The sequence below is a fragment of the Serinus canaria genome, chromosome 6 (genome assembly GCF_022539315.1).
Source record: "Serinus canaria isolate serCan28SL12 chromosome 6, serCan2020, whole genome shotgun sequence".
Lineage (NCBI taxonomy): Eukaryota > Metazoa > Chordata > Aves > Passeriformes > Fringillidae > Serinus > Serinus canaria.
In genome coordinates, this window is record NC_066320.1 from 5,461,645 (window position 1) to 5,475,308 (window position 13,664).

Sequence of the window (13,664 nt, forward strand, 5' to 3'; positions counted from 1 at the left end):
CCTAAATGTCAATGTTACTTGATCTTACTGATGTTTTCAGGTGATTAACAACTATAATATGGTTCTGCATTGAACAATATCCTTCTGTGAATCTATACTAAAACATAATTCTAGTGTCAGTGCCTTGAAATGATTTTTTGGAACAAATTAAAAAAATTTGATTCTTAACAGTTTGTTATTCTGTGATAAACTCACAAGTTCAGTCTATTAGAATCATGTAAATTGGCTTTTGGGGTATATTTTATGTTTTATTGCACATTATTGTCATTTAATTGTAGAGTTCAATAATATCTCAAATTACTCTTTGATTAAACAAGAGGGAATTAATACAAGAACTTGGATATGATTATTATTTATTTAGTCAGTTTTGTAACTTCTTCTTATACCCTTTATGGATAACTGCCCAGTACTTCCATAATTTTTGTTCTTTCTGCAAGACTGCAGTACACTTTTGTTGGTTGTAGCATTACCTTGGAATGTGAATGAAGATTTCATTTAGCTCAAATGCACTAAGGTTGTGCTTCTGCAGCTTCTAAAGAGCACAGCTCCATCCATTCCAGCCCGGGATGCCAGGCATCTATAGGTTCCAGTATCAATGTTATGTCTTGTAAATTATACTAATCCTGTGAACAGACTTGTCGTGGTCAATGATGAATTGATTTCTTTTTTTGTTTGTGTTCTGTTAATTAACTTCTCTTGTACCAGAAGTTATTTCTTCCACTAAAATATACAGGAATGTGAGAAGTTGGCAATCTTGATTTATGGCTTTCGCCTCATAATCTATTTTTCAAAAATGCACTATTCAAATTTGCTTTTAGTGCTAGATGAGAGATCATTAACCGGCTCTCTTGAGGGCAAGAATACCAGTAAAGGCAGGCAGAAGTTCAGGAAACCTACACCTCCAGATAACGTGAAGGAAAAACTCTTCCAATGCAAACATGGCATTACCACAGCATGGCTACGGGAGCCATGGAAAGAAGAACAGACCCATAGCCACTGCTCCAGAACGTGGCTGCATGGCTCCTCAGGTGCTGCAGCCCAAGCTCTCAGCTCCCTGTGAGACTCTGAGGTGACCTCTTGGATATGCACTGTTTGCTGACATTGAGCAGAACTCAACAGTGTCTTCTGGAGCTGAAGTGTTCTGTGCCTAAAAGCCTCTGAGGGATTAAACTGACATTACATTCCCGGGGAGTTCTGTAGTCTTTGCAGAAGGGATGGATTGGATGGGTGTCTTTGTTGAACTCCCCAACAAACTGACTTTAGGGGAGAAGGTGCTGCAGGTGGCAGACCTGGTCCTGCCTCTCACAAACCCTGGAGGGCTGGGACATCAGCATGCTGGTGCCTGGCTCTTGGGATACCCTTGCCAGCCTGGGCTCTCACAGAATCACAGAATGGGTCAGGCTCGAAGGAACCACAGGGGAGCACCTGGTCCAGCCTCCCTGCTTAGCAGGGTTGTCCTAGACGACATGGCACAGGGTTGTGTCCAGACAGGTCTAGAGCATCTCCAGCGAGGCAGACTGCACCCTCTCTGGACAATCTGTTCCAGTCTCATTGGCACAGTGAAAAAGTTCTTTCTCTTCTTCCGGTGGAACTTCCAGTGCATCGCAGGAACACCTTGCCTGTTGCTTCGTGTCCCATTGCCTGGTGCCACCGGCAAGAGACTGGTTCCATCTTCCTGGTACCCCGCCTTCTCATATTTATGTACATTAACGAGCTCTCGGAGTGGTGCGCCTTTAGTGGGGTGTGGGCGAGCCCGCGGAGGACGGACAGCGGCTTCTACCCCGGAGGGGCCGTGCCCGAGCTCCCGCCGTGGCACCGGAGGCAGGGAGCGGGTACCCCGCCAGTGTCAGATCACCACGGGGCTGCTCTCGGGCGGCGCCGGGGCGGCAGGTGAGGGCCGTGCCGCCTCGGCCGGGGCTGGGCAGGGGGCGACGGGACGAGCCCCCGCGGGGTCCCGGTGCCACCTCAGCGGCCACGGACTCTTTGCCGCGCTGCGGCCGCTAGCCCCGCGCTGCCTGGCGGAGGGAGACGTCGCGCGGCGTCGGTCTCCATGGCAGTGGGGCTGCGTGGGCGGAGTGGTCGGGGCCGCAGCGCGGCGGGCGGGCGCGCGCGGGAGGGAGGGAGGGAGGGAGGAGGTGAGGGAGGGCGCGCGCACCCCCGGCCCGCCCCCGCCCCTCGCTCGGTGTTTGTGTCGGGCTGTGGCGGCGGCGGCGCGGTCGAGGGGCTCCGACCCTCCCGCCGCTGTGAGCCCGAGAGCCCCGCGCCCGTCCCCGCCCCACGCCCGCCATGCGCGGCCCCTAGAGCAGCGGGCTCGGCGGCTGGTGCGGTGCCTGCGCGGCGGCGGCCATGGCGGTGGAGACGCGGCCGGAGCTGGTGGGGAAGCGGTTCCTGTGCCTCGGCGGCGAGGAACCGCCGGAGAGCGGGCGCTGGCGGGCTGGGGTCATCCGCGCCGTGTCCCAGCGGGACTCGCACAGCCCCGACCTGGCGGTAAGAGCCGCGGCTCGGGCCGGGCCGGGGGCTGCGGCGGGGGGCGGCGGGCCCGGCGTGACACAGCCCCGCGCCCGGCCGGGCACAGTGACGTGGAGCCGAGGGTCACGGCTGGCGCCAGGTGCGGATCCTCGCGGCGTGCGCGGCCGCTCCGTGCTCCGGCCGTGCAGCCGCGGTGCGAGAGGGCCGGTGCCCGGCCTGGCCACCGGGGGACAATCGGGCTGCCCCTGGAGCAGCGGGGGAGAATGCGGCTGATCCAGGGGAATGCAGGAACTGCCGCCGCGTAGCACTGTCCGACTGGGTCCAGCGCGCTGGTGAACGTTGTTATTAAAAGAATGTCATTGTTTCCCTTCCTTTCATGCCCGCTGTCACTGTTTTCCTAAGGGGTGTAGGAATGTGTGTGTAGGTTAGCGAGGGAGCCAGGATATGTGTGTGCTCTGTTGTGCTCAGACACACTCTCGCCGTGGGGGGGAAACGCGGCCAGGATTTCCTTGGCTTGGTGTTCTGAATGCATAATCTGTAAAATGGAGTTTTATTGTGCTCCCCGGACTTCGTCGTTATATTGTTCGTGAATTCCGCAGTCACAGGAGTGCTGTGTTACCTCTGTGGTTGTCTCCTGCCATGTTTTTATGTCATTTAGTTCTTCTGGAAGCACATTTAAAAATATCACGACTATGTAAATGGGCATTACGTAGGCTGAAAAAAGGAATCACCGGACTGCGCTGGGCAATCCATATTGCTGCTGGCAAGGGGGAGGCGTTCACAGCCCGACACTGATCGGGGTGGAATGTTGCCTTTTTTACAAACTCATCAGGCAAACAATTGCCTGGTATTAGAGATTATCGATTGCTTAGTTCGAAGTGTGAATCACAGAATTAAGAACTCTTGTTTTTGTTCGTTCCAGACTTCAAGCTTTGTTTCAAAAACGGAAAGTGGACTTGAGATGCTACTTTTTTGCTATATTTTGGGTTAGTTTTCTTGGTTGGTTGTTGGTTGTTTTTTTTTTTTTTTGGCATGCTGTTCTGGACTTTTTCCCATTCTTCAGCTATAATTCAAGGAGCCCTTGAATTCAAGCTCATAATTCAGGTTCATGCCCTTCTTTATGAAATGGTTTGTGTTTTCAGCCTTTGGCTATATGTGAGAATCGTCTAGAACACTTTATTTTTAGAACCTATTTTGGATGTTATTCTTGCAGGGCAGTCTCTAGAATCTATATACAGTTATGGAAAGACTGAGTAAGGTTTAAGGAGGTATTTACTAACATTTACAAGTCAGAGCCATAATTTGTAAACTCTAGGGGCAGAACTGACATAAAGAGAGAAAGGCATTTCAGGGGCTGTGTCTGTTTTGTTAAATGCATGCTGCCGATTGTAAAAACTTGTTCCTCTTCTTGACTTTGGTGTCTGTTTTTCTCTTCAGATGCTCGTTTGTTACAATTCTTGGTAATTTAAGGAGGAACTGTCACATTACAGCTGTTTTTTGAGGCAGGATGACTAAGGGTATGCTTATTGTTATTGTGTTGTAGTGAAGCACCATTTGCATAGATCCAAACTACCTGGGAAGCAGGATGGATGCTCCAGCATTTCAGCCTGGGTGCAGTGCAGTGCTAACGTGGCCATATTCCTTCTGGTGTTCAAGATAGCTGCACAACACTGCATTATGCTATGTACATACACTCCTAGTCGCTATGGAGTGCTGGAAGCCTGGGAAGGTTTTGAAAATAATTTCTAGGTCTAAAGAGGTGCCGCAGTACTTAACTACTGGAACATCATTGCCCTCTTTAAAGTGCAGCATTTGGGATTTGTGTTATATGTTCTCTGGTCCCAAAGCACAAAGAAGTGGATAGAGGAAATAATGATAAGGTTTCTTTAAGCAACAGGTAGTTTCTGCAGGTTAGACTCTCTTTCTGCATTTTTAATGAACATTAACTTCTTGTTAGTCGATATTTGCTAATGATGATCCTCTTTCCCTGCCCCCAGCAAAGCACAAGGACGTTTTTCTGTTAGCCCTGTTTTATGTGTGCTATCCTAGCTGGAGTAACTACTGCTATTATCCTTCCATGGCTTTTGTTTTGAGGTGGCCTTCCCTGTAAATAGCTCCCAGACCCTTCTGCTCCCCGTCACTCGAGTGAAGCAGTAATTCTTGTTGACAGTTTCATTGCTGCCCACAGGGTGCAGTATAAAAATGTTGAAATTGACTTTTTGTCAATTTCGTGTTTTCCTGGTCCCACAAGAGTGGGGTGGATGAATGAGAAATGCAGAAGCTGCCCTGAACCACAGGACAGGAGGAGGGCAGCAGTGGGCATTTCAATGTGAATTGCAACTGGCTGGAACTGAGTTACCTCCTAATCCTGCCTTTGGAAGGAAGTGCTATTTGCATTGACTTTGTGTCTTATCTTCCTGAGTAAGTGTGTGCCCCCCAGTCAATTTCAACCAGTTTAAGAACAGGGAGATGTTTGAGAAAGACTGCCTTCCCCTAGTCTGTGAAAGCTGACATCTGAAAACCCTCTCCCCAAGAAACCATAAAAGCAAGGAGGTCATGGCATTTGGTCTTCTCCTGGAAGTGAAGAGGCAATCTCCAGCTGGCCAGCCAGCATGCACCCAGACTGAAAGCAGCTGCAGCATATGCTGTGTGTCTTACACCATTCAGAGATAGGTGATGGAACTGGTGGAATCAGAAGGTGGGTTTAAGGGCATGACAAAGAGCTGAGCATTAATGGAAGTGTGAGAGCAAGCCTCAGTGTATGCCTGTGGGAATATAGGGACAAATGGGGAGTTTTATGGGGTGCAGGAGCTCAAGGAGACGTGGGCAAGTTTAGAGGCAACTGATGTAATTAATGTTAAGTGGCCACAGGGCTTATAGGAGCAAATCCAGAGGAAACTGAGCTTCATTAGTTCTGCTGTAAACAGAACTACTCATTAAATCAGGAACTTCAGACCTGAAGGCTGAACTAGCTGCTCTCCACCTTTGAGTAGGGAAATCAAGCGGCCAGTTTTCATATGCTGCTAAATTTGTTTCATGATTGTATTTTTATAGCTAAATTGATTATTATTTTGATAGTTGAAATTGTTGTCCTGGTAGGAAAATGTAGGAAAGAACTCAATTGTTTAGTATTTTCCTCCTGCTAGGTCTCCCCTACTCCATTAGTGTACTAAATAAAGTAAAAAGTGTAATAAATAACTCTTTCCTTATACTTTTCATGACTGCAATATAGCTAATATGTAAGATCTTTTTTATAATCTATTTCTTTCCAAAGAAAGAGAACACTATCCAACTATGTTTTCTCCCACTGCTTTATGAAAATTTTGCCTTCCTCAGCTTTCCTCTTAATTCACTAGTGGGGAATATGGTGAGAACAGCTGGCACTGGTTGTGAGTGCTGTTGGTCTCCTGGAGTATGAATGCTCTTGCCATTCAATGAGATCCTCCATGCCAGGATTTGGAAGCTGTGTATCTTTCTTAGTCATCCTGTAATGCTTTCTGATGTTGTAAACACCTGCCATACAGGTATAATGTGTGCAATGTAGAAAATCTAATACAGGAGTTTTCTTCCTGGTTTTCATGGTTTGAGCTTTGTAAGTTAGACCTCTTGATCTTTCTTTCTTGGACATTGTTGCATGCAAAGCATTTGTCTAGAAATCAAAGCAAGCACAGAAGTTTGATACATGTGTTTGTGTGTGTATATGTGTGTGTGTTTCATAGCCATTGAGAGAATTCATAACTATTTTTCAGCCTCACACCAAGTGTTGTTAGAGGAAACTGGGAGCTCTGTTTTTCCTTCCTTCTAACTGCCTGGAAAGGCTTGTGTGCTGCTCTGATTACAGTGATAACTCTGGGCAAATAAAGAAATGGCCAGGAGGAAAGAGGTGGAGTCAGTGCCATATGATCTCCCTGGTCTTTACTGTCCCATAAGAATTGCTTTCTGGGCCATAGGTTGCAAACCTTTGATGTGGTGATGAAAGAGAAAATGGAAGTAAGCTTTTAAACATACAGTGTGCAACTCTTAATAAAGGAATATCTCATTAATTTTAAAATACTGAAATCTCAGTAATTTGTTAGTTTGTGTTTATTTATGCATGAATTTTTCTGCCATGATGCACATGTTTTGGAAGACAGCTTAAAAATTGAGTTGGTAGTCTTTAATGCATTATGATAGGCAGACTACCCTCTAATAATTGTGCATAGGGAAATATCTTGTGGCAATAAATCACCATATCAGATACTCTTCATAAAAGCCTAAATATTAATGATAGTTTGAAGCAGCTCTGTGGTTTTTATTTACAGTAAAGTCAGTAAGATATAATTCTGTAAACAATACACTACTATTTTGGTCAATTGTAGTTTTTTGGTATCTCGTATTTGACAATTTACAAACAGGCAGTTGTTAAAAATTCATAAGTCTGGTAAAGCCACTTGAAGAGAATATCAGCAGATTGTTTATCTGTTTTAACTGAACTTGCCTCCACTTAAAAGTAAAATGGAAGTTTGCAAAATGTAATGAAAATTTATCACTACTGTCTTACAGTTAATATGAAAATAATTTTAAAGAATTTTGGGTAATTGGAAAGTAAAATAGTAAAGTAAAATTTTAGACAAGTTCTCCATACCCTGATTAGTTTCTCACTAAATGATGAAGTTGAATTTGCCTTCACTGTGTGTGGAGCTGCTCCTACCTAGTCTTTTTTACAAACTGTAATTGTTTTCATCTTCCTGCTTCTGCATTCCCAAAGTTTATGAATGGGATCTGTCTTTGTCATGGAGGCACAGAATTGCACTTCTGTAGGTTACACTGGGTTTTTGCCATATATTAATTTCTAGTGCAGTGTGCTGCATGTTGTCCTCTGTTCTCCTTTTGCTATGATAGTATTATAAGGAGAAAGTGCATGTGTTAATTTTTTGAACATATTTGAGCTGGTCTGTTGAAAATGAAATATCTTTTTTCATTCCTTACTATTGAAGTATGTGCTCTGCAGCTTTGGCTTGCTAGCCTTGACATAAACTGGAAGACACAGAAAAATCTTCAGTAGAATTATTGTAGAAAGTAAATAAACAAATATGCTTCAAACTGGTCACGCACAGCTTGTTGGTGGTTATTGGAATTTGAAAATTCTGTGTTTCTGTACTAGCATCTGGGTTAAAGATGAAGAGCAAGTTGGCAAGTTGTTGGTGAGGATCCTGTCACGTTATTTCCTTCAGCTATTGGAGATGACACTAAAGACATGCCAGAGTTTATCACATCACTGCTGCCTCTGAATGAAGGAATGTTGTAGGATGTGTTTTGAATCTGGTTTGAAAGGAGTGGGAGAAGCTCAAAATGCGAGAGGGATTTGGGCCTTTTTCAGTTGTTTCTGCTATTCTGTATCAGTGTTGATGCCAACAAGAGTCTTGTAAGTTTGGTGTGTGTCAGCTGGGCAGTCTTTTCTTGGCTAAGCTGTAAAGAAAACTTCCTGTTTCCTTTTGTGTTTCTAGTAAGCTTGAGCTTGTCATCCTGTGTCTGTGAATGTCGCCTCATCTGTATTCCAGAGATAGTTCAGGAAGGACTATCTCTTTCATAGTAATTCGACAAAAAGATCAAACGGAGGAGCAGTCCTATGAAACTGACTGCAAGGATTTAGTGCTTTATACTCTATCCTTCTCTTTTCACTTCTCTTACTAAAAGAAACCTGAGTATGATGTAGATCAATAAGTAAATGTACCTGCACTGATGGATTTTGAGTAAAGTTTGTTTGAATGTCAGGATTGCAAAGAGAGTTTAGGTGTCCTGAGCTAGGGATGAACCATTTAATTTGTTGCCTAGTTGCAAAGTAAGCAACTGTGAACAAAGTATGGAAAAAAAAAAGCTTTATCCTGTAGTTAAATCTTTCAGGAAGCTCTGAGGAAGAGATATTAGATATTTTCTTAATTAAATTGCTTTTGCCTTTTATATGTTTTGTGTATAAATACTGCATTATTCCACATTTGCATTACCTCAGATTTTTCTTCTTCTGGAACTTTGTGAGAATCTTTGGAGATGTCTGAAAGCAAGGCCTAGCCATCATAATGAGTTGTGAAAAATGAGCAACTATTTTATAAGAAGCCATTCTTCTTGTGCACCTTCCAGGATCTCTGAACCTGCTTGAGAAGGTTCAGAATATCAGCAGATCTGATATTTAGTATCAAAGAGAACAAATTTTAAAAGTGGTCCTTGCAAAATTTGGCCAAAAATCAACTCAGCCTTCTTCTAATCCTACTATCCATGAACTGTAGAGATTTTTAGTTCCGTCCGGGATCTTGAATCTTTACTGAGATTAGGCTTGATTTTCCCATTCAGATGGACTCGGTAAGCTGCTGCTGCTTTTGCTGAAAAAAAGTAAGTGCAGATCATCTGAGCAGTTCAGCTGAAGTTGGCAGCGAGTGTTTGTCTGGGAAGACACACCTCTGTGATGTGCTGTTACTGCCCACTGCTGTGCTCTGGACTTTGACATCCCATGTTGCTCCTGGGAGGGTTTCCCTCCTCACCCTGCTAGGTAGGGACTGAGACCTGCTCTGTTTGTAACCAGCCTGTTCTTGGAAACTGGTGGAGAATTCTAAGCTAAACTAATGCTTTATTGCTTCATTATATTGATTCCTCCAGAAAGTTACCATTGTTAGTTGATGTTGTACCTGTGCACCACTAATTTTCAGTGTTAGAAGACAGAATGAGAGCAGGGGATCCAGAGGAGCCTCAACGATTTTACTGTGTTTTGCTTTCTAGTAATTTTGTTAAAAATATTATTATTTTATTTAGAACGTGTTGCTATGTTTCAGAATTAAGTGGAATGAAGCAACTTGTTTTGCTCCTGTGGAAGTTACTTTCATGTACATACAGCAACTGGCTTTGAGCTAATTCATGTGTACTATTTGGAGCTTCACGGGCACAGAAGATGCAGGATAAGCATTAAAAGCATCTAGCTTGATGCTCCAGTGGCAGTGTTTTTAGGAGTTTTGAAGACTGTGGTTCCACAGACATTTCTCTTGGTGGCACTGCTGGCTTAATTTTTTTTAACCCTGAACAGTTTCCTGATCCTTCACCATGTGGCACTTGAAGCAGTTGTGCTGAGGCTGGAGGTGATATAGGATCAGTCTGAGGGTAGGAGCAGCTTAAGTGTGTCCAGGAGAAATGTCTCTGGACCATGGCCAGAATCAAGTTGAAAACTGACTTAAATATCTTTGAGGGTTGTATGCAGTACCTAGTAGATGTGTTCAGTTGTATTAATGATACTTATTCACATAGTATGAGTAATTTCTTCTTTCAGCTGAATAAGAAATAAATGTTCACAATAGTGCATGACATGATCATTTGATGTCTGTTGATGCAAGACTTACTTACAAAAGCAAGTTTTGGAAGAATAGATGTGAAACTAAAAGCTCTGAGGGAAACCTAAGCATCTAGATCTGTGTTAAAATGCATAAAGCTCTGATAGCTCAGTAAAGTGTTGCCTATAATACTTGTGCATCAAGGAAGATCTTTTTGAGTGTTCTGAACAGCACTACATTTCATGCAGATGTTGAAATGATTGCAGTGAGGCTTCACTGCAGGTAACGCAAGTAGACACTGTTGACTTACTATTTGGGTTGGCTCACCATGGTTTTAGTTTTTGGCTAAGGGACCAGGGCTCTTCAATCAAATGATGGTTTAAAATCTGAATTTTGATTACTCTGTGAAAAAGAGAGCGCTTGCTGAGTCATTGCCAGGTGGTCCAAGTTAAACCTCTTCAGTCCTGCATGTCTGGTAAGGAGGGACTGGAAAAGCGGTATTTTGGAGGAGTGTTGGCAAGGACAGTTAATTTTGAAACACTCCTCCAGCTGATTTCCTTATTTTTTTGTTTTTATTGGCTTCTCTTCTTTCCTGAAACGTGGAATGTAAATTTACTACCTTTCAAAAACAAACAAAGCAGCCCAAAAGCCAAAGTCAAGCAGACAAAGAAACTTGTTGGGGTAGTAATAAAAAATATGTGATCTAAACTGTTCAGTCAGTATAGAAAATCTTGGAGAAGGAAAACGAGGAAATGGTATTGAAGTCTTGGGTTGGAGTTTCTCAATTATCTGTACTTTTTCTTGCACCCTAACTCTTCCTACAACTTTACTTGAGGACTTCAATTTTTCAGCCTTGATCTTCATCAAAGAGCATCCAATCAAGACATGGCGCAAGGAGCTTTTAGAGGGCAGGTTAGTGAGTTTTAGGCTGTAGACTCTTGGTGAGATTTAGAGTTAGGAACTAACAGTGGTCTAGTTGCCAACATTCTAGTCAAAAGTACAAAAGCTATTATAATTGAAGACAGAAGGGAATGAAGTACTGTGGCCTTCAGAACTGTTGTGATGCTTTGTTGTCACACCTCTACAATTCTGGCATATGGCTGCACTTGCTCAGTGTTTTGTTAGAGGGATTTGGAGCTCAGGGACTTCATCCAGCAGGAGACTTTGAGGTTTGTAGCGCTTCCTGGGTTTCTTCCAAGTGAATTAGTGGGAAATCTTTTTGGATTTCTGTGAACTTGTCAAAAGCCTGTGACAAAGCAGGTTCAAGCTTTACCTGTGCAGCATACTCAGGATCCCCTTCTGTTGTTTCAGATATGCCTTGGTCCCTGCATTGTGAGGTACAAGTCCACAGTCGCCCCTTGTTTGACATTCATGTTTTTGTCATTATTTTTGCATGGCGCTCAGGATTTTATTAGCTCTGCTCTGTGACTTCGTATTTGTCTCCTGGATCTTATAAATGTGGCAATTTTCCTTCACTGTTTGTTAACCCGAGAGAAAAGGAGGTATCTCTTCTGTCAGTCCCTACCAACCCTGTCCAAATAAATGTCTCTTTCAACTAGATTATTCCCAAAAGTGCAGTTTGTTTACTTATCCTAAATGGCTCTCCACCAACATGTGTATCTTCACATGATTATCTTATTATCAGCAGGTTGTTCTGAACAGATTTAATTTAATACTGTAGAGTTATTTTTTTTTTTTTTTTAGGAAATGAGGTAACATTATAAATGAGTTTTAAATTTTAAAAAAATATAATTTATTTCTACACTGAAGTATATAGTTGACTTTTCTTTTTAGTTTTGGTAACAAAATTGTCTATTGCAGGTGCATTTATGTTTAGTTTAACCAGATGTTGGTCAGACCTTGGTGGTAATCTATTTAATAGCAGTTAAGCAGTGAGTAAAAAAAAAAAAATATGGAGGTGATAATGAAATATTTCTGGCTTGCTAACTGTTAATTCAGGTGTGCTGTCCTAAATACACCTGAACCTCCTATATATTGTCATATTTTAACATTTGTATGTAGGTCAGAATGTGATATGTGAATATTTTTAGATAATGTCATGATCACTTCTCAATTAAATAGGTAGCTTTTCTGTGTAATGGTGTACTTACCTCCTTCTGTGTGATCTTTTAGAAGAGATAATACATTTTGACTAATTTAAAGAAAGTTCAGATTTTTTAATAAATAAAAAATGTTTCAAGTGCTTTGCTACTTTGTAGCAAAAGTATGTAGTCTAAATTAAACCAATTCTTTTGTTACTGATTGCTTTTTACAAGATTTCAATTTAGTGAGTCAGGCCTAGGACTATAGAAAATGAAAAATCTTGTTTAATAAATTATTCATTGACTAACTTTATGATTCCATCAGATGGTTTCTTTTAAAAGTGAATGTAGTACTTCAGTAAATGATTGTAAAGATTTTTGTATTTAAAATGAAAAGATTTGGCTTTCTGTTGATTCTTAGAAAAATGGCTTGCTGATACTGCTTAATTTATTGGTTGGTGGGTTTGTTTTTTTTTTTTTTGGTTTTTTTTTTTTTTTTTTAGTTCTGTAAAATTGCCTTTTCAGGTAGAGTGAGATGTGTGTGTATACCTTGGCATATTTTTCCCTGTCAAATTTTTTTTGACAGTAAGTTTCCTGATATCTGATATAAAACTACTTTTTTTAACTTAAACTTTTAAATGCATTTGAGCATGGCTGATGTTTCAATAACATGGCAGAATTGATTGCTGCTCAATGGCTTAGTTTCAAATGTGATACACAGGATACAAGTCTTAAGTTTGCCCATATATTACTTTTCTGCTAGAATAATGGTAGAACTTAATAGGGCTCTTCAGTTGGTTCCTCTTAAATGGAGGAAGTTTGTCTCTCCAGAGGGTTCTTAGGTTTGTTGGCTGAAGTAAAAGGACTGCATTCAATATCCTCTTAGGTTCTTTTGTAAGATGTGTTTTGTATTATGGTAACTACCCTTTTCCAGGTATCTGGAACCTGTGTTCCAGGAATGTTTACTGGTGTATTTGAAAGAGTTTACAGCTTTAGTTGACATAACTAATTAGTTCTATGTCTATGCTTTTCCTTCTTTTTTTACAGAAGTCTGGTGTTGGTCTGGATCTGCACTTTACAAAAGTATGTCTTCAGTTAGGAACAGGACAATATAAGGACATGCAGAATGGCCCCTGGGAATCTTAGGACTGAGTCAGCTAGTGTTTGGAGGCAGGAAAGAATAGAAAAGAAAGTTTTTTTCTTTCTTTTTTTTTCCCCTGAAAACTTTTTAATGAGTTCTTGAGTTCTTTAATCAGGACTTCCAATGAAAAGATCAGGCAGGCACACAGATACATGTAGGCACACAGTTTGTGGTTATTGGGAGTGGGGCTGAGGCCAAGCCTCCTCCCCAATGGGCTACAGCTGTGAGAAGCAGGTGAACAGCATTGAAAGCAATCAGCTATGGAGTGCTGAGGTGTGCTGACCAATCACCAAAGGGAACAGAGGGCACACAGGTACAATCTATGAACATGAGGGCATAAAAGGTTGGGGTAAAGAACAAGATGAGCAGACACCTGAAGCCTTCTGAAGCGGTAAGGTGTTATTGTGTATGGGTTGAAGCTTTCTGAAATTGTTTGATGATGTTCTTTGTTTTGTGGCTTTCTCAACTGTGACTTATGCTTTCACACATACACAAGCTAGAAGGTATGGCTCAGTCAACAGAGGAGGCAAGGAAAGAAGAGAGGACTCTGATGGTTTGAATGCAGAAACCCATACATAGTTTGATGTAAATTGACAAAAGGAAGGCTCCTCCTGTCTGCACAAAAGACAGTATCCCTTCCTGGGAGGCTTCTGGCTGCTCTAGGTCCATTCTCTAGCACAAAGAAATAGTAAGAAATTTATAAACAAGGAAAATCTAAAT

At 42.3% G+C, this 13,664-nt stretch overlaps 1 protein-coding gene across 4 annotated transcripts in view; it reads left to right on the forward strand.

The window, feature by feature from the left end:
- Nucleotides 1–2,346: 2,346 nt before the first annotated feature.
- The window catches only part of JMJD1C (jumonji domain containing 1C), a 159,912-nt gene continuing 148,594 nt past the window's right edge, over nt 2,347–13,664 (forward strand). For all 4 annotated transcript variants that reach the window (XM_050976564.1, XM_030241494.2, XM_050976565.1 and 1 more), the window contains exon 1: nt 2,347–2,487. In XM_050976564.1, the coding sequence (XP_050832521.1) occupies nt 2,347–2,487 (141 nt within the window). The remainder of the gene's footprint in view (nt 2,488–13,664) is intronic.